The sequence below is a fragment of the Antedon bifida genome, chromosome 2 (assembly GCF_963402885.1).
Source record: "Antedon bifida chromosome 2, ecAntBifi1.1, whole genome shotgun sequence".
In the NCBI taxonomy this organism is placed as follows: Eukaryota; Metazoa; Echinodermata; class Crinoidea; order Comatulida; family Antedonidae; genus Antedon; species Antedon bifida.
The window spans coordinates 22,608,208-22,628,222 of record NC_136227.1 but is presented as its reverse complement, the minus strand read 5'-3'; the positions used below and the strand labels follow the sequence as shown (position 1 = coordinate 22,628,222).

At 33.3% G+C, this 20,015-nt stretch overlaps 2 protein-coding genes across 3 annotated transcripts in view; one reads left to right on the top strand and one right to left on the bottom strand.

Annotated features, from left to right (window-relative positions):
- Window positions 1–1,520: 1,520 nt before the first annotated feature.
- LOC144835956 (uncharacterized) lies at window positions 1,521–10,633 on the top strand. Its single transcript, XM_078691092.1, has 3 exons — window positions 1,521–1,681; window positions 3,979–4,063; window positions 8,546–10,633. The coding sequence occupies exon 3, from the start codon at window positions 8,655–8,657 to the stop codon at window positions 10,191–10,193; it is 1,539 nt and encodes a 512-aa protein (XP_078547218.1). The 5' UTR covers window positions 1,521–1,681; window positions 3,979–4,063; window positions 8,546–8,654; the 3' UTR covers window positions 10,194–10,633.
- Window positions 10,634–14,657: 4,024 nt separating this feature from the next.
- The window catches only part of LOC144858492 (cilia- and flagella-associated protein 74-like), a 40,022-nt gene continuing 34,664 nt past the window's right edge, over window positions 14,658–20,015 (bottom strand). For both annotated transcript variants that reach the window (XM_078714673.1, XM_078714675.1), the window contains exons 29-33: window positions 18,494–18,695; window positions 17,579–17,797; window positions 16,802–16,941; window positions 16,504–16,635; window positions 14,658–15,081 (exon numbers count right to left, since the gene is read on the bottom strand). In XM_078714673.1, the coding sequence (XP_078570799.1) occupies window positions 14,983–15,081; window positions 16,504–16,635; window positions 16,802–16,941; window positions 17,579–17,797; window positions 18,494–18,695 (792 nt within the window). In that variant the 3' untranslated portion in view covers window positions 14,658–14,982. The remainder of the gene's footprint in view (window positions 15,082–16,503; window positions 16,636–16,801; window positions 16,942–17,578; window positions 17,798–18,493; window positions 18,696–20,015) is intronic.

The window sequence follows — 20,015 nt, the reverse complement described above, 5'->3', positions numbered from 1 at the left end:
TGACAGAGTGAGAAAAATGAGTTTACAGTTGGCGTCTTCCTTGATTTGAGTAAGGCGTTTGGCACTATAGATCATGGCATCCTCTTAGCTAAATTGTGTAAGTATGGTGTCCGTGGCCTTCCGCTACAATTGATTAAAAGTTACTTGTCTAGCCGTCAACAATTCACAACATTCTCTTCTTTTGACTCTACTTATTCCAATATTATTTGTGGTGTGCTTCAAGGCTCCATCTTAGGCCCCCTCCTCTTCCTTGTTTATGTGAATGATTTGCCGAACTCCTCAAAACTCCTTAATTTTATTCTTTTTGCCGACGATTCGAACATCATTCATTCCCATCAAAATATTAATGTTCTATTTGAACAATTAAATTTCGAACTCAAAACGGTATCCAACTTCGAAACCACTCATATTGACGGTTTATTTAAATTACAAAAAAGAGTAGGCCTAATTCGAATCTGTTCAGGGGCTGATTTCAAATCTCATTCTAAGCCCTTATTTTATAACCTGAAGGTCCTAAATATTTTTGACATCAATAACTTACAAACTGCTATCTTCATGTTTCGATTATCACAAAACTTTCTTCCAACCTATATCACTTCCCTCTTTAGCAAACCATCCACCTATCACAATTATCCAACGCGTTTTTTATCATCTAATTTTCACTCAAAATTTCGTCCCTCACAAATTACCAGTAACTCCATACTATATCTTGGCCCCAAATTATGGAAACAACTACCAATTCAGCTGAAATCTAAGATGTCCGTAGCCAGTTTTAAAATCACCTATAAGCAATCACTAATTAACAACTACATTTCCTAATTTATCTTTTTTGTTGTTGATACAGTAAATAACCTTGTATTAGTTAGTTTTAACTTTTTTGGCATAATTATTTGATAACATTCAATGTTTTTTATATATTTTTATTCCTCATAATATATTTTTTTTGTCAATATTTGAGATTTGTTTTCTTGTCATGTTCAGGTGGTCAATGCTTAAAGTAATTTTTACTTATTTTGATCTCTTTTCACACATTGTCTTCTTTTTTCTTTTCTTATAGTTCATATATCTGTTCCTTTTGTTCAATGTGTGGAAAATAAATAAATGAAACAAACAATTACTTGCACATAATTTTTGTAGTTCAACTTACACAGTAAACTCATATTTTGTACACAATAGAAAAACTACTCAATTGTGTAACCTACTTATATATTATAATTAGTAATACTACAGAAAAAAGTCTGCCAGGTTTTTAATTAGCAGAATTTCGCCAAATTGTGTATTTGGCCATTTTAAGGAAAATTCATTTTTGGTCGTGATTCCTGTTACAAATGTTGTTATGTCAATTTAATACCAGATTTAACATTGATGCCTCTACTGTGTACCCACCTGAGCTTTAAATCTCATCCTCCGCTCCATCATAGTCAATTGACTATGGCTCCATCCTCCCATCAATCGACTTAAAGCCAGCTCACCGATGCGTGACAACAAACGTCACACACAACATCGTAGTCTAACAACAACACACCACACACAAACCACACCAAAGATATGAGGCTGGCTACACCTATCTTTTAAGCATAAAAATACGTTTTACCAAAAAAGAGGTTTTTTGATGATATTTTATAATAATACTGTAGTAGGGTCAAGGCGTAGTACTCATAGTTTCTAGTTACGGTATTTGGTAAGAACATTATTGTAATAGATAGGCCTAGAATTTGAAGATATTTTATCATTAATTAGGCAGCCTTTACTCCAGCTTGGCTGATTCAATATATCATCATCAGATACACACAGAGCAGAATTCATGTGTTAATGTTATTGCGTCACGAAGGCTAGGCTAGGCATGTCGCCTAGCTAGCTACCCTACCTATATATCATATAACCCTACTATAACTAGACAGTTAATTTAAGTATATCAAAGCTAATTCATGACTAGCTCTCCCCTCCTCAACCTCTACTCACACATTGAGTGATACTCCAGTTGGAGTTTATCAATTATTTAATCAAGATCAAGATGTGCTTCAACATTTTCATTTTGTAGAAAATACAGGGGAGTACTAATATTTATTTGTGAGGTCTCCTGTCGACGTATGTAAACTAGGCTAATAATTGTCAACATGTGTAACATTTCGTACGACTCTTGTCTCTTATGCAAAGTTTAAACGATTTTAGTGTTGTTACGAAAGTTGAAATTTCATAAAATATGTTCAACTACGTCTGTCTTTCTTTTCGAGCGGGTTTTCTTATATTTTGTGCGAATTTTTATTTCAATAACTAGCCCACAATAGGTATGACACAGATGCGGTGAAAGGGATATAATTTTGTAACAAATACTAAAAAAAACTAGAAAGCCACTCCGAGAGTCAAGCATACTAAAAATCTACTGTAAAAGTCTACTGTAAAATTCTCCTACATAAGATTTCTCGGGAAATATATATAAATCCAAAGGCAAAATACTGAAAAAATGACAATGCTGTGGTTTCAAATTAGTTAAAGCCTTCTCAGTACATAACACCTGATGCCAGTATCTCAATATTCACCAACCTCGACCCCACACTCTTTTTAAAAAACAAATTCTTCCCAGGACAAATTTTAGCTTCCAAATGAGAGGGGTATACATAGCTATGATAGGCCTATGGTTTAAGTATGTTGTAAACCGTGTCATATTGGCGGATAATTAAAATATCTATTTTGATACTGCAGCCCTTCTTTCAATTCCAATTATTTTATACTTCATTAAGCCAGTATTTCCGCCCCTCCTCCTCCCTCTCAACAACACACCCCAGATACTGGGTGATGTGTTTAAGGAGTTTCCAGTATAAATTATGTTAGCCATCACTCCCAACCCATAATCTGGCCCTCGTGGCAGTTTTCAAATGTAGTTTAAAACATTCCAATTATGTTGTACTTTTATTACCTCCAAAGTCCAGTATCTCCACCCTTCCCCCTTCCAACACACCCCATTCTTGGTGATGTGTTTAAGACGTGTGTTAAGCCATTACTCCCAACACATAACCCCTCAGTGGCAGTTTTCAAACATAGTTTGTACATTACATTCCCAGTAACAGTTTCAGTCATGTTGAAAGGCCTACAACCCCACCTCAAACTCCCGGCCCCCTTCCCAGAGATAATTAAAATACTTTAATAATGTCCTATTACAATTCTGGTCAATTTGATAGCCTACTACCCCTAGCCCAAGCCGAAATCTGTACTATCCTCTCAAACACTTCATCACCCCCCCCCCACCCCCCACCCCCCCACAAAAAAAACCCCAGACTCTAAAAGGGGATTTATTAATTTTATCTTATATTATTCTCATTACCATCTGCATAGTTATTAATTTTCATATTTTGCTTTTAGCGAATTTTGAAGTATAATAATAACTTAAATTCACTTCTTTTAAAAAAGTACTAGCCTATAATTGCATTCAATTAAAACAATTTCATCTCGTCATACATATTATGTCATAATCCATGTCTCTCATTGGTTTGTTTTTACAATAGGGCTTCCGACTCGTGATGCAAGGGTGTTTATTGAAGCATAAGAATATCATAGAATATCATTGTGAATAAATAAATGTTATTATATATCTTGTGTTATAATCTACATCCGGTGGCTTTCATGATAATGTTATCAATTACATGCTAACATATTTCATGATGATGATATTTAATTGTAAGTTTTATATACATTATTAATGTAAAAAACTATTTTGAAACTGAAGCCCACCATCTGTGATAAGTGATGCTTTGTAGTGAAGAAACTGACGATTGATGTGTTTTAGAATGAAAAGTTTAACATTTTAAATTGTTTCTGGAAAGAAAAATGTATATCTAAGTTGAATTTACCACTAGAGCATGTTATTGCTAATACCATTTGGTATAACTTGTTATCATAAAACCCTACCGAACGATCCTGGGCCCCAGCGGCCAATTATCTTGGCTGATGGAAATTTAAAAACTTTTTTATTATTTTCAGAAATCATAGGCATTGTTGACATTTTGAAAAATCAAGAATATGGAATACGGAAACTGATCTTCCTCACAAGATGGGTCATTCTTCAGTAAGTGTCTAATTTCAGGTTTTAAAAAAACATTCCAAAGAGGTCTCCCTTTTAAGATGTGTAAATCTTGATAATGATATATACGTATCATAAACACATTCTCAAATTCTCTACCTTAACATATTGTTTCAAGCCCAACACTCAACACTTTTAAACGAACATATGACTCGCACATAAAAACTCTGAGAGGAGGCAGCCTATATGTTAATAAGGTAAGCAAATGAACATGAATTGCATGACAAGCGTATGTATCTTTACCATATATTTCATATTTTATTCGTATTTATAAATACATGGTTCAAGTATGCCTCATATCCGTCACATTTAGGTAATAAACAAAGCTTCGTGGCTACGCGTAGGATTTCGTAACCTCAATAACCAGTTCTTACCATGTAGCCTCAATAAACTGGTTGGTCCTCATTTTATGTATTGTCTTAATTGTATGGCATTTGATGAAATAAATGTTTGTTGAATTGAACTTTTTCTGAAAAACACATAATAATGTAATTATAAATAAGAAAAGCAAATATTTAGTAAATTTATGACCTAATAAATTAAGTCTCCTATCAGAAAAGGCCTAACACAGGTTGTGTGGCAAAGGGCCTAAGGTGGCAACAGACTGGGTGGCAAAAGGTTGGTGATGAAAGGGATGGGATGTTAATTGGCGGGGTGGCAATTTTATTGGTCTAATTCATATAAAAATAAAAATCAGGAAAATCTTTGTTAATGAACAACTTTCTTAGCTTATATTATGCTTAAGTACAGTATGTTTAATTGAAAGTGATTACATAAAAAAAAACCCAGGGAAAATATGGCAATATTTTCCAAAAACAAATTTCTAAAAAATTTGTCAGAAAATAGTGTTTTTTAATACATTACACTTTTTCAGTAACTTAGGGGTTATTAGTTTACAATAGTCGCAAAACATGTTACACTTGGCGAAGGACGTGTTTTAGTCTCCGGTGAACGCATTGGTGTAATGTCTCCCCTTTCGTAAATTATAGTGTCAAAAAATGGTGAATCAATTTTATACACACTTTTGTTTAGGCCCAAGTAATATTTCAGAAAAAAATGTCAGTATAATTTACATGTAACATCATTTGCACTTTACAACAACAGCATAAAAATTAAAAATAAAATTCACTCAAATATGATAGTACATGTTTATTAAATAAAAAAGTGTTTAGATTCAATTTATTGTCACATAATATTACATACATGAAATTTGTTTTCCTGAGCTTAGAAACATAGATACTGTAGTACAATTTAAAACACAATATAAAAACTTAACACAACTAATTATCTTGAAAAATGTACATTATATAGATGACAAGCATGTATGAAAAAAGAGTCTCTAAAACGGTTGGTTTTAACTTTGCAATGCCGAATTCTACCAGATCTATAAAACTTACAATACTATTTGTGAATGAGTCACATCTTTAATTATCCATTCTAATTTATTCAGAGCCGTTTTATCACAAAGATTACATACTTTCAATTTCTACGCCAATTATTTTACATGCTGCTTTAGTTATTTATATATTTAATTGATGTTTTTCTTAAATTTGAATACCAGGCAATACAACAGAACGTCATAACATATTTGATTACACTTTGGTAAAATAGGAACAGCGTATCTTGTCCAACATTAAATTTCTTAAGCTTCCTAAGAAAAAATAGGCGTTGACTAGCTTTAGAATAGAAACTTTGGGCATGCTTGTTCCAACTAAATTGATCGTCTATAGTTACACCCAAATATAATTGTTCTATATCTTTGTTGTTTCTCCTAAAGTCAAAAATCATTTCTTTAGTTTTCTTAGCATTTATAAGATGATTGTCTGAGCACCATTTAATAACATGCACGACCTCATTTCTGTACGCAGTTTCATCATTATTAGTTATAAGCCCTGTTACACACATATCATCAGCAAACTTAACTATATTACAGGAACTATCAACAACAAAAATTTAACCAAATATTCAAAGAATTTCAATACATTATTTTCCTGTGTGTTGGACATGCAGTCCTCAGTACATCGTGACTTCACGTTGTGTTGATTCGCGTCAAGTCAACCAATCAAAGGGCGAGAATCCAAACTCGTTCAACCGTGAGCCCTCATAGACTCTCTTTTCCCAGCAGCAGCTTGAACCTATCAATTAGTCAAGTTTACAAAATACCAAAAATGTCAGCTGTAGATAAGAATTATAACACTTGTCAATTGTATGACCCACTATACGACCCCCGGGAGAGGTGTGTCATGGGTGCGTCATTTACAAATAATTACTGCATCAAAAAACCTAGAAGGTACGTCACATCAATGAAGAATGGTGTGTCACTTTACCACCCAAAATATCATAAACAACATGGTCATAGTGTGTCAAAATGGGTGCGTCATGGTCACCTAAAGGTAAATCACATTTTTGACGCACAGGTGCGTCATGGTATTCATAAGGTATGACACACATCGGACAAATGACGCACCTCTCCCGGGGGTCGTATAGTGGGTCATACAATTGACAAGTTCATAAAGATCATAGCCTGTTATCTATAAATGAGCAGGAAACTGTTTCACTAACATCATTAAAGCTCTCTCGTTCAAATCCCCTTCATATATCTCTCTGACCTTCTTCCTCTTCACATACCTTCCCGCCGCCTTCGCTCGTCTTAAAAAAATCTCCTTTCCATTCCGACTTTTAACCCTAAAACGTATGGCCTAAGCACCTTTACTTCTGCTGCCTCTCGCTTATGGAATGACCTACCCGCCTCTATTAGATCATGTTCTTCTACTATCGCCTTTAATTCTGCCTTGAAAACTGATCTTTTTCTTTCAACATGGTCATAGTGTGTCAAAATGGGTGCGTCATGGTCACCTAAAGGTAAATCACATTTTTGACGCACAGGTGCGTCATGGTATTCATAAGGTATGACACACATCGGACAAATGACGCACCTCTCCCGGGGGTCGTATAGTGGGTCATACAATTGACAAGTGCATAAAGATCATAGCCTGTTATCTATAAATGAGCAGGAAACTGTTTCACTAACATCATTAAAGCTCTCTCGTTCAAATCCCCTTCATATATCTCTCTGACCTTCTTCGTCTTCACATACCTTCCCGCCGCCTTCGCTCGTCTTAAAAAAATCTCCTTTCCATTCCGACTTTTAACCCTAAAACGTATGGCCTAAGCACCTTTACTTCTGCTGCCTCTCGCTTATGGAATGACCTACCCGCCTCTATTAGATCATGTTCTTCTACTATCGCCTTTAATTCTGCCTTGAAAACTGATCTTTTTCTTTCAAATTGAGCTCTCTCATACCTTTGATCACTTACTGCTGGAATTGGCGCATTACAAATTCGTATTATTATTGCTGTTCAATCAATTTGTTTGGGCAGAAATTAAGCAGATTTTTTCTCCACAACCATGATTATTATTTTTGTTCAGGTTGTGTTTTGGATTCCCCCATCTGTAACCAAGCCTCATTGGTGAAATATAATCATGTGGTACAGTTTATAAAATTAAATTAACAAGCTATGTGGAGAACTCTTGATATGTTGTTGTTTATAAAATTATATTCTATTTTAAGAAATTGTACATCTTTGACATCGGAACAGTAAAAAAAGATAGAATTTACTGCTTATGGCCTATAGATAAAATAGTTAAGATCATGGAAGTAAATGAATTCTACTACAAATAAATGTGTTTTGACCTTGACATCAATTGACCTTTTTTGGACATCAACATTATCAGAAATGTGATTCTTAAGATTCAGTTTTATTGTAAAATTGTTTTCATAAAAAACCTCATAATTTGATTTTCCTTAGTTACACATACAGTAGCAACAGTTGCTATGTTAACCATAGCTAAAAAATTGTTATTGTGGGGAATTGTCAGTTTTTTAAAAATTTCTACAAAATTAACAAAGTGGGGTTCTGGCCTTGACCTCAAATGATCCTTTTGTCTAAATTTTTCTAGACTTTTCCCTGTGATTATTAGGGCTCAGTAGAAGTGTAAAATGCAATCACATATTTGTCTTCATGTAAACCTCTTATTTTATTATTTATTTGATTTTCCATAGGTAAAAATTGAGATATTGTAGAGAATTTTCATAGGCTGTAAAATAGGCGAGTGAGTGGCCGAACGGTTAAGACAGTGGAACCGTAACAAACTCATCATAGTACTATACACTGGGCCCTCTTCTTGGAGAACAGTCTTTGACTGAAGAGGCTACCCAGTATAAAGAATAAATAATAATAATAATAATAATAATAATAACAATGAATCAGTTGGCAGTTCTGGCTTTACAATTGCCATTTAATCTAATATGACCTCAAATGACCCCTCAGATTTTTTTTGGACTTTCTGTGGCACCAAATAAACAAAAATTTGTACGCAATTATTTCACAATTAAACCTGTACATAATCATTTGCCCTCAATAGCAACAATGAATTGTTAATACATTTTAGTTCATCTCTCTACAGGTTGGCATACTGTATTACTGCATATTCTTATAAGAAGATTACTCAACATTTTATTTCAATTTCATGATGACAAGATGCCCAGTTGCATGATACATTTCAACAATCAGTCATGAGTATTCAATACAGATTTTTACTGCTCAGGTCAAACAATAAAAAACATTCTGGTAGTAGAGGCTTGAGGTTTTGGAACGATAGTGTTATAAGAAGGCTTCTCTGTGTTTATATCATTTTACAACATACAGTAGATGGCATGGATATAAGAAATGCACCCCGATTAATCGTTGCTACTGAAGGTGAACCATTTCAGTTAGATTGTACTGTGCGACCATTGTTTCCAAAAGTTCCAATATTTTGGTATCGAGGAGATCAAATTATTGCAAAATATAACCCTAATATTAATGCCGTCGAAGAACCTTTCAAATCAAAATTTATAGGTGTATTTGAATCAACAACAAGTGCAAACATTTTTATGTTGACTATCAGGTATGTTGAAGTATCTGATGCCAGTTATACATACAAATGTGCAGCCAAAGATAGTAATAATGCACTAAAATGGTCTGAAGGTTCTGAATTAAAAGTGAATGAAATTCCAGATTCTAAATATCCTCTTTGTGAGCCTAGAGATCAAACATTCAATGAAAATTCAAGAAAGTCGCTCACATGTCGCTCAGAGGTAATTGAGCCTCCTGTTACATTGCAATGGTATAAAAACAGTAAACTATTGAACACAACAACATCATTTACTGGAAATGAAGTGAAAGTTAAATATGATTTTGAAGTAAAATATGAAGATGCTGGTGCAGAATTTATGTGTGTACAATCATCAAGTACCATTACAAAATTGAATGGAAATTGTACAATAGGTCCAATATTTGTCAATTACTTGCCAAGGGTTACAATAGAATGTCGTTCTACTAAAACGTACAAAAACAGGTCTGCAATAGTAAAGTACAATGATGTTACTGTATTAATTTGTATAGCCAAAACTGCTCATGCGTATCCAACTTATACATGGAAGTTCAGTAAGTGGTTAAGTCCAGAAGACTACATTCTTTCACCAGATAATCGATACGTGACATTTACTGCTAAAGAGAAGCATGACAATGTAATGGCTACCTGTACCGTAACAAATAAGCTAGGATCGGGTTCTGCAAATATAACTATTTATGTGACTGATATTAAGAACTTAACTCCTAGCCCAACTATTATTATCTTTCCACCACAAAAATCACCTGAAGTCCCACCGTCATTAATTGTTGCAATAATTGGAATTTGCACATTATTTATTGTTATTATAATGTCAGGCGTTTTATGCTGCCTAAAGTTTTATATGCATAGGCAATTTATTAACGCCCATATGCGCCGGCAAGAGATTTACCAAAGGCACAAACCCTCCATAGGGTGCACAATTGCTCAACCAGAAATATATTTTGAGCCCAAAGATAGTATTTCTCAAAGTACAAACACATCTGATGGAACTAGTTCAACTAAAAGATCAATTGGAATTCAGGTTTTACCCCAAGTAAACTTAGAACTACAAGATATTCATCAGCAGCAAACATTGCCTGCACGTTATAGGGGACGACCTTTACCTAAACCGGGCCGACCAAGTTCACCAATAGTAGACTGTGGCTGTTCTTTTGTCTGAAGAATTTTGAATATCTACACTTTAATGTTTAAACTTTCAAAAAACTCTGTTTTATAATAGTATATCATTCATCATATTATATGTAACATTTTCAAAACATATAATTATCGTAATTGTGTTTGTGTCACAAAGCCTACTCAGGCACTAATTATTTAATTGTAATTTTTTTGCTAGACTAATAAATATTTATGAATGCACTCTATATAGCCACAATTACAGTATTAGTCGAGTCATTCAGTCATGGACCTGGAACAAATTGCAACATCATTTTTTGTGTATGCCAGAAAAATAAAAGAACATTTTAAATTCAAAATGGTGGTATTTATAAAGAAAAAGTATGCTGTATCTTTGAAAATTAGACATATACTATTGTTGATTTTTTCTCATATTGCTCACAATGTATGTGAATTTGCTCTAATAAATGTTAGAATCATCAACTATATTTTCACATAATTGTTTAATTGTGAATACTAGCTTCGCTTCGCTCACGTACCATCTAGGTCGTGCCCACAGATGGTTTTTATTTATTTATTTTTATTTCAACAATATTTTATGAGGGTGGTCCATCCAGCATCAGCTGATCATTAGGGACCCTCAAACAATACAAACAGTAATACAAAATAAACTATAAAAACACAAAATCAACAAAGATATAAAAAATAAATATATATATATATATAAATATACAGTAGGCCTACAATGAAAGAAGGATAAAAAGAAATAAAATCAGAGAGAGAGAAACAGGTGTTTTTTCAAAAGAGATTTAAAGGAGAAGAAATTGTAAGAGTTACGAATGTTTAAAGGTAGAGAATTAAAGAAAAAAGGAGCATTGAAACTAAAAGAAAGTTTAAAAATTTCAAGGTAAGGACGAGGGATAAGAAGATCTCCTTTTATTTAGTAATTTGCCTAGTGTTCATACGGCCGTTGGAAGTGACTTTAGTTAAAAGCTGACAGATAGTAAGTGGAGCAGAGTGATGTAGAGTTTTGAAAGATAGACATGCAAGCTGAAAGAGGTATCGTTCATGGAAGGGGAGAGTCTTATAGTCTGGGAGCCCAGAAGGTTTTAATTAGCAATTTGAGTACAAAAGGTTTGAGGTGTGGAGTATGTAGATATGGTCTATGGTACCCAGAAATGGCAATTCTTAAGTGACGGGTCCTGTTCAATATTAAGAGGGAACCACCCAAATTACCCCTAAAATTGGATTTAATTAGCATTTCGAGTACATGGACCAAACCAATTCTAAAATGTTCTCTGACCTATCAGGAATCGATATCCATAATTCTTAAGTGACCATTCCTGTGCTAAATTTACTTAAGAACGCCTTTAATTAGCGCTAATTAGACATTTAATTAGCATTTTTAGTACATCAACGAAATTCACACCACACATACTTATGAACATACTGATTAAGGATTCATCATTCTTAAGTTTGAAATCCGGGGCAAAAGCCACTTACGAATGGGTTAAAGTCACTTCTCTTATGTATATGTAAATCAATTGTGTTGCGTAGCACTGTGTAAATTATATATAAATCATACTGTAAATTATAGAAACAGTGCTCATATTCGGAACATGATCTCATAATCGCGTCGAGCATAGCTCATTGGCGAAAGTTCCATTTTTTTTAGTTGTATGAAAAAATGTCTCTGGCGGGATTCGAACCTGCAACCTCTCGCTTACAGGGCGAGTATCATACCACTAGACCACAGAGCCATATATGGTATTTTCACAGATTTTCACCCACTAGATACATTCTCTCATACAACAAACGCCCTCACATTCAGTGGAGGCTTAACAAGTCAATAAATTCCAACTTTAATTCGCAACGGTTTTTAAAATAATATTATGTGTATGTAAATCAATTGTGTTGCGTAGCACTGTGTAAATTATATATAAATCATACTGTAAATTATAGAAACAGTGCTCATATTCGGAACATAACTTCTCTTACCTATCTTCTATCAGGAATCAAGATCCTTAATTCTTAGAGATGACCGTTCCTGTGCTAATTTAACTAAAGAAAGACTTATTGTGCCACTAATTGTAAAATGAACCCTGCACTTAACCTTGCCAATATGTACAACTCCTGTCCTGGATTGAAAAAGATAATGGATTAATGTACATTCAGTATCTGGAGAACATACAAATCAATTATTCCAGTCATATTACAGTAGACCTCATTGAACTAGCAATGATGCAAATGCTGCTTCAAGAAATAGCAAGAGATGACATGGCGTCTGATAAACCTGTACGGATCAGCGTGGCAACAAGATCTACTGTATCCATATCAATAACCCTTCTGATAGAGATAGATATTCAACACATTAACAAGTCTAATTGATACACTGGAAAGGAAAGCTTTCTGAAAATTATAAAGTATTGGTCTGAGGAAATAATGTATATTCATGCATCATCAGCACCAGACATCGACATGTAATGTTTTAACCCTATACTTAAAGTGGATGGAAGATGTTGGTACTTCTTCCATAGTAAAAGAATTCAACATCTATTATTTAAGCACTTGCAATACTGTAAGTAAAGTACACTAAACATTGAACTTTTAGACTTTTTAAATTTCCAGCTAGATAACAAAAGGGAAGCGAAATTGCCGTCAAATTTTGGATTTGGACTCATTTAAACAAACCCAATTGGGGGTGAGATTAAATCTAGAAAAAAAGAAAATCGGCCGTCTTCAACATTATGATGCTGTACTCGAACTGTTCAACCAGTTTTCAGCTATTAAAAACAATTATAGAAGGAGATAGGTAAATGTGAAGCATCCTCGTATTATTATATGCGGGTATTTTTAAAGATGAACATCCATTAGACAGTGTATACTGCGATCGGAAAACACTCCTATTTGGGGCAAATTGTTGAACCTAAATTCGTTTTAATTGTCAATAACTAATTATCTAACTCAATTTAATTGGTAAACAGGGTTACATCAGGTGGTTAAAATCAGTACCGAAAGTACGAACCAACTTTATATACCATCGAGTAAACATTCTAGAAGTAACGTGCGATTTACCAAATTTTGCCCTTACGTAATATAGATAATGGTGATGCATCTACAAAATAATAACAATATCGACTCCACCCTTACAGCCAGGGTCTCTGGTAGCGTTGCGATTTTGTCTAGCACTTTTAATTGCTTAGAATAAGGCCAAATAATAAATGTTTCACATCCGGACTGTTAAAAAGAGGGGAACTTGTTATTTTCTTCCTTTGTATTGGGTGCAACTTAACATGCAACAACTGCATATCACATATTGTTTTTCTTCTGGTCTTTATTTATTTGTTATCCACAGTTGGGCGTCCTTTAAAACAAAATTGTCACTTTTTGAAAAAAGAAAAATATTAAGCTCTCCAAATATATTTTTTCATATTTTCGCACAACTGACATATAATGGTAAATGTATCTGTATTGTCTGTGAAGTTGGTTAACAGTTCTAGTTTCAAATTCAAATGGACAGTCAAACATTTTTGAAAAATGGATTTTGCTATGTAATGACTGTCTAATTGAATATTAGCATTGACCTTTACTTCTTCCTGTCAAAGTTCAATGCAATTATGTTGAATAACTAATATCAAAATATTTTGTACATTTCATCTCTTCTATTTTCCACCCTATTTTTGTGACATTTTTGCATTTACGCCCTCTACAGCAACACTGAGAACACTTGCAAGTATATTCTTGGGTGGGATTTAAACCCACGATCTCCAGATCACTAGTCTGGTCAGTGTCTCCGGCATTAACTCCAGATGGATACATCAGTCAGCAGTCTATTAGGCCATTGCTTGCCAAAAGAATCCATGGAATAAAGTTATAGTTCAATTATGAATTCTCATGTTCGCATTCTTGTGATCCATGGTAAACTTCAGGCAACATAATTATGCAAAGATTCTAATGCAAGTGACTCAAATAAAATGCTACAACCAAATTCATCTGGCCTTTGCAAATGATCTCATGCATAACCACTATCTTATTATACAGAAGTTCTAGTTTATTCTAACCCTGAATAACCATGCCCAAATAGATGGCAACTTAGATCAAACATAAATCATGATCAGGCGGTAAGTATGGTCACTGAAACTTATTTTTCCATGGTACGGTATTCTTTCTCATGTTTCTATCTCATGCACGCCGCTCCTGCCAAACATAAGCTAGATGAACTTGTGATGCAGATATAATGTATGAGTTTTACAGTTTAAAAATGGTATTTTGATCACAAATATGTTTGGTAAGTAATGTCTAAAAAATCCTATTACTGTTGTAGTTGCAATTCACAAAATTTACAGCATCATTTCAAGGTTTTACGGTATACTAATGATCATTGTTTTGGTCCAAATAAAATGTGACGTTTCGGCCCATAGTGGGCTAAAACGTTCTGGTCCAAATTGTCCTGGGCCGAATCATTTTGGGGGACAGCATGAATAACAAAAGTTTTCAAAATAAAAAATTGCATATAAAATTACGTTTTTAGTAGTTTATTTTATATATTGTATAAACATTATAAATATGAATGAAACATTTAAACACATTTTAAAAATTTGATAAATACCACAAAAGTATATATAAAAGTTGCCAAGTCGTCCAGGATTCCACTACTTTCAAACACTTGAGTGGTCTCAAGAAAATCCCACCGCAAACCAATTTTAGTAGAAGCAAATAAACGGACAACCCTTCTCATTTGGGTGTTAACGTCAGTCCAACATTAATCCAAGATAAAAGTAGATAATATATCTTGTCTATTGATTAAAAAATCTCTCCTGATATATAGGTGTAGTTTACTCGGACAACAATTTTGTTTGAAGTGTAATCTCATATTTCTCCAATATATCACCTTTCAAATTCAAACATAGGCTTCCTCCGATACATGTATTTGGCTAAAAACAGAAAGAAAAAATGTTTCTAAAAAGCATTTAACAATCATCAATAATTTAAACATACTCTGACATTCTTAAAATTGGTCTTCCAAGGAAAATGTAAGCACACTTTTTCAAGTTTCTCAGTGTCATGTGTAGGACCAAAAGTATAACTTTTATATTACCATTTTCTCATAAATATACTATTATCAAGCTCATTTCATCTCTTTATCGACCTGTTTTTCTTATTCTGATTTTTTTAAATATTTTGATGATAAATGAAGAATATGTCAAAATAATCTAATTCCTTGGCAAAATAAATATTATTGTATTTTTAATACCACGTCTAATAACTGTGTCATATGACATATACCACTATTTGGTGGCAGATGTTTACAAACTAACCCAGTAAAGGAAAACAAGATGCACATTGTACATAAGTAACACACTAGTGTTGACAAAGTGCAAGTGCATGAGTGGCATCGTTTTTATCATTTCTAAAAGTGCGAGGGATATCTATCTTAACATGCTATTGCTATGATCTTATATAAATCAATTATTTATCATTATATTTTTATAATAATATCTAAATAGATTTGTGTAATAAACTCATGTTTTTTTCATCAATTTTTATGAATGTTTTTGTACTTTTATTCAAGTCATAGCCTGTCAAAATATTTGAGTTCACTTTACAAGTTGTGTGTAGATTTTTTGTCTCATCAACAGTCTTCTAAAAAAAATATATAGCGACAATCAACATCGAATGACTCAGTGCTTGATTTTTGCACTATTTGTACTGTTGCAAGGAGTTAATAATATTAGTTATATTTAATATAACTGCCACACCGATCTGAGCGAGATTGTCAGATAAGGAATTTGTTCAAATTAGTGGTCAAAAGTTAATATACGGCAGCTAGACCATGAGTTTTTATGTAGCCATAGTATACAGGCACAACACCGGTAAAAAGCAAGCATGCAACATCTTGGCCTCCTAGCTCGTCTAGGCCAAGATATTGTACTCATATAAGTGTGTCCTCGATTTATTTGTAACTTAACTATGGCCATTATTTTATGTTTTCTATAACACACTCCCAACATCCCTATGTTTATATTATTTTCGTAAAACTATGGTATAGTCAATTTTGAGGGACTATACCATAGTTGGCTTGAGTGGTTAGGTTGGAGGGACAGAAAATTGTCCTCAAATTGTCCCATAAATAAATTTCCAAAAATGCCACGATTTGAGGTAATGGTCATTGCTAAAGTAAAATTGTTGTTGGTTAAAATAACATGACCAGTTCTCGTAAATGAGCTTTAGTACGTGTTTTTCCTTAAATTAGTTTCTAATTTAAAATTCATTAAAATCTAAGGTAGCCGCCATAATAGTATTATTATGTAAATTTAAGGGGCTGTACTGTAGCGAATTAATAAGTTACAACTTACATTATGACCTCTGGGTGGTGTCCATGTAAATGTAATAGTCTTTGTTTGTCCAGCCTCTACCATCCCCCTCTGTAAATCTATTTGGAAGCCTTTTGGTATAGCATTCAGTGGATCAAAATAAAATTCACCATTCTGGTACAAGTAAAAAACATATGCATTGCTATAGTAGTACCATCAGTGGATTTCATTACATAATCAATGTCCAGCATTGTATTCAAATAGAACAAATTCAATTTAAAAGACTGTAATATCATTCTTGCAATCTACAGTATAAAAAGCTTGTACAGTACAGTAATACCTTTTTCTGACTGAATAAGTTGTTACGGATACAGCCAACTTGGATATCTCGCTTTGCTGGTGTGATTACATCTCCCTTGGAAATTGCATAAAACGTCAACAGCAAAGGAATTACAGGAACATCTGGATTCTTCAGTTTTTCTGAAATTAAAGATCTGAAACTGAATATCTTTTTCTATATTCAGCTTGTTTTTAAAAAGTAAAACTAAAGCTTGCGTACCCTTCAGGGTGTGTGCACAGATGTTCCTGAAGCTTCTGCGTAAAAAAAACTGAAAAACATTCAAATGTATGCAAGGCTATGTTTCAAATTTTGGCCAGCAACCCATAATTTGCGGAACCTGTCAAAGTTACATATTACTACAGATTACAATATAATACAAACAAAATGATTCAAAATTAAGCATAGTAAGGTTAAAAGTTTTATAGAAACGTATATTATGATCCTGAAATCAACGATTATAACTGCACATGAAAAAAACCTTATAGGGTAAAAAATTAGTAATAGTTTACTTAAAATTGGATATAACATTCATGGAAAAAAGATTGGGTGAATATAAGAATTAATAAGTTACTACTTGAATTATTTGATTACGACATTTGGTACAGAAAAAAATGGTTGCAGAAGCAGAAAATTTGATTGCACTAAATTAGTTTCAGTTGGTAAACATATATTTATTTTCAAGAAACATTTCAACTTTTATCTTTCGTAAAATAAATAACATGGAAATAGAATATTAATTTTGCATAACCTTTTTAGAAGAAAAATAATATTTCTTACCATCACTTATTTCTTCAGATTTTAATACTGCAGTAAATGATTCCATTCCAGAATAAATGTCATCTCCCCCAACAACGTACATAGTGTGTGGGTTAGCACAACCTTTCAAGTAGATTTTATGATCTTCATGCTTATTACATAGTTCAATTTGTGCACAGTCAAAGAAGAAATTACTAGTATGGTCAGGAAAGAAGGTTACAAAAATGTCTTGTGTTGCACCTACAAAATACAATTACTGTAATATCAAGAAGTGGCAAAATACAGTAAACATTAGGTAATTTTCATAAAATAAACCAATAATAAAACTTGCGTCTTCTTTTCAGTAAATGGTGAACCTTCAGTTCATTGTTGGATGGGAAAATAAATAAATATAAATAAAATTTAGAGTCAAGTGGCCGAGCAAACCAGTTTCAAGTCAATGTTCGATTATTGTTCTGGTGGTCAGAATTCGAAGTCTTGACCTGCTTCTCGGATAAGACCTTAAAACTGGAGGTCCAGTGAACACATCTGGCTCGTATGCACTTTATAGAACCCATTTTATGTTTCAGAAGAGTAGGCAGTTGCCAGATTCATTTCTACAGCTTTTAACTTTCAATGGAAAGTATTTTTTTGGGATAAGCATGGGTAAAAAATGGGACCGAATATTTTGCCTCTTTATGGGTTATTTTGAGCAGAATGTGTTACAAGAATTTATGGAAAAGAAACTAGAATTCTTCAAATGATATATTGATGACTGTGTTGGTTTTATGTCAAGAACACCAAATTAGTATTATATGAGAGATATGGCAAAAGGTTGATTTTTATATAATGGCGGCACAAATTCACATAAAAAGTATATATGGGACACTCTATGCAATAGAGTAGAAAATCACAAATGTATGTAATTGAATATGTACATCGTTTCTTTTCACAAACCTGGTTTTAATGTTCCTGCAGATGGTACACAGTCAAATACATTTCTGCCACTGCAGTTAGAACTACCCATCACATTTCCGATACTATTGTCTCCATCAACAAAATATGGAAGTTGCCGCTTCATATTACCGTGGAATGCATGTGAAAGGTTGCTCAACAATCTTATACAATAATCTACAGACAGTGTAGATTTGTTTTCTATCTGCAATTAAAATTCACTTGTAATTAAATCTTAAATCTATTTAGTATTGGCATTCAGTTTGTCTAATTGATGCTGCAAAGCAGTTAAGGGCATTAGCTGCCTTTGACCTCCCAGCGGTCATTGTTTGTAAAAAAGGAGTCATTTTCATTTTTAGAGTATCAAAAAGTAGCAAACCCTGGATGCGAATTTGTGTTTTATTTGGCTAAAATTCCATGTATAATAAGCCTACAATGCATAAAAAAACAAAAACAATATCGATTTGAACTCATCACTATGGAGTTAGGTTATCCACCGCGCAAACACCACATGCACGTCATACGTTAGAATAGTGCGCACAGAAAAACGATTATGCCATTGTGACTAAAAAATATTAATATACGACTTTTATAATTCAACTGGCCATATGATGACGCCACAACATCCGATGCGCAAATTGTGTACATGAATTCGTATCTACAATTTAACAGCTTCCAGAAAACGTTTTAATCATGAGTATCACTTTTCATTCTGAGGAGCTATAACATATTGAAATTTACTGTAATGATGAAAATAAGTGACTCAAGTTATTCTGATTTTGAACATGATGACGTCATCAAAATTTTAAACATGGTAAACCATGTGAAAGATAATTGATTGACCTAGACAATATCAAAATCTAGGGGGAAAATGGGAAACGGATAAGTGGAGATGCGCTAAATGTGATGAGCTATGACAAAAGAGACAAAAATCCTATATTTTATATTCGATGATGTCACAATGTCCGGTTAGCCATACTGATGCATGATCCGATATCTACAACTCGTCAACTTTCAGAATACGTAATAAAAATAACTTTCACCGTTTAATTTAGATTAAATAATTTTAACGAATTTTTGAACTTTTTCACGCATGAAAATTGTCCAATACGTGCTCGTATGACATGATTTTAAGCCGAAATGGTAAAATTATTAGAAGAGGCTGGAAAAACATAAATCACATGGAAAAAATATGTTTTTAACTCTACGTGCGCACCACACGCGCAAAAATTTGCGCGCACATGGACATTTTTATATGCTTTTAATTTGTAAACTTTCTGTGAAACATGGCATTTTTTTTCAACAGAAATTTAGCGCATGATATAAATTACACTTTTGCTACGTTTCAATTTAAAATGTTATTTCGTTTTCGACCAATGTTAAAAACGCAAAATTCCTAAAATCGCGCGCAAGTCACATAGCGCAATTGTAAACATCATGAAAATGTTAGCTGCACAACTTCACATGAATGACGATATGTTGAGAAAGTTACGAAATGTTATGTTTGCAAGTTTTAGAGATACGA

Excerpts from the sequence above, each read along its gene's own strand:
- LOC144835956 (XM_078691092.1), top strand. The coding sequence starts at position 8,655 with ATGAGTATTCAATACAGATTTTTACTGCTCAGGTCAAACAATAAAAAA.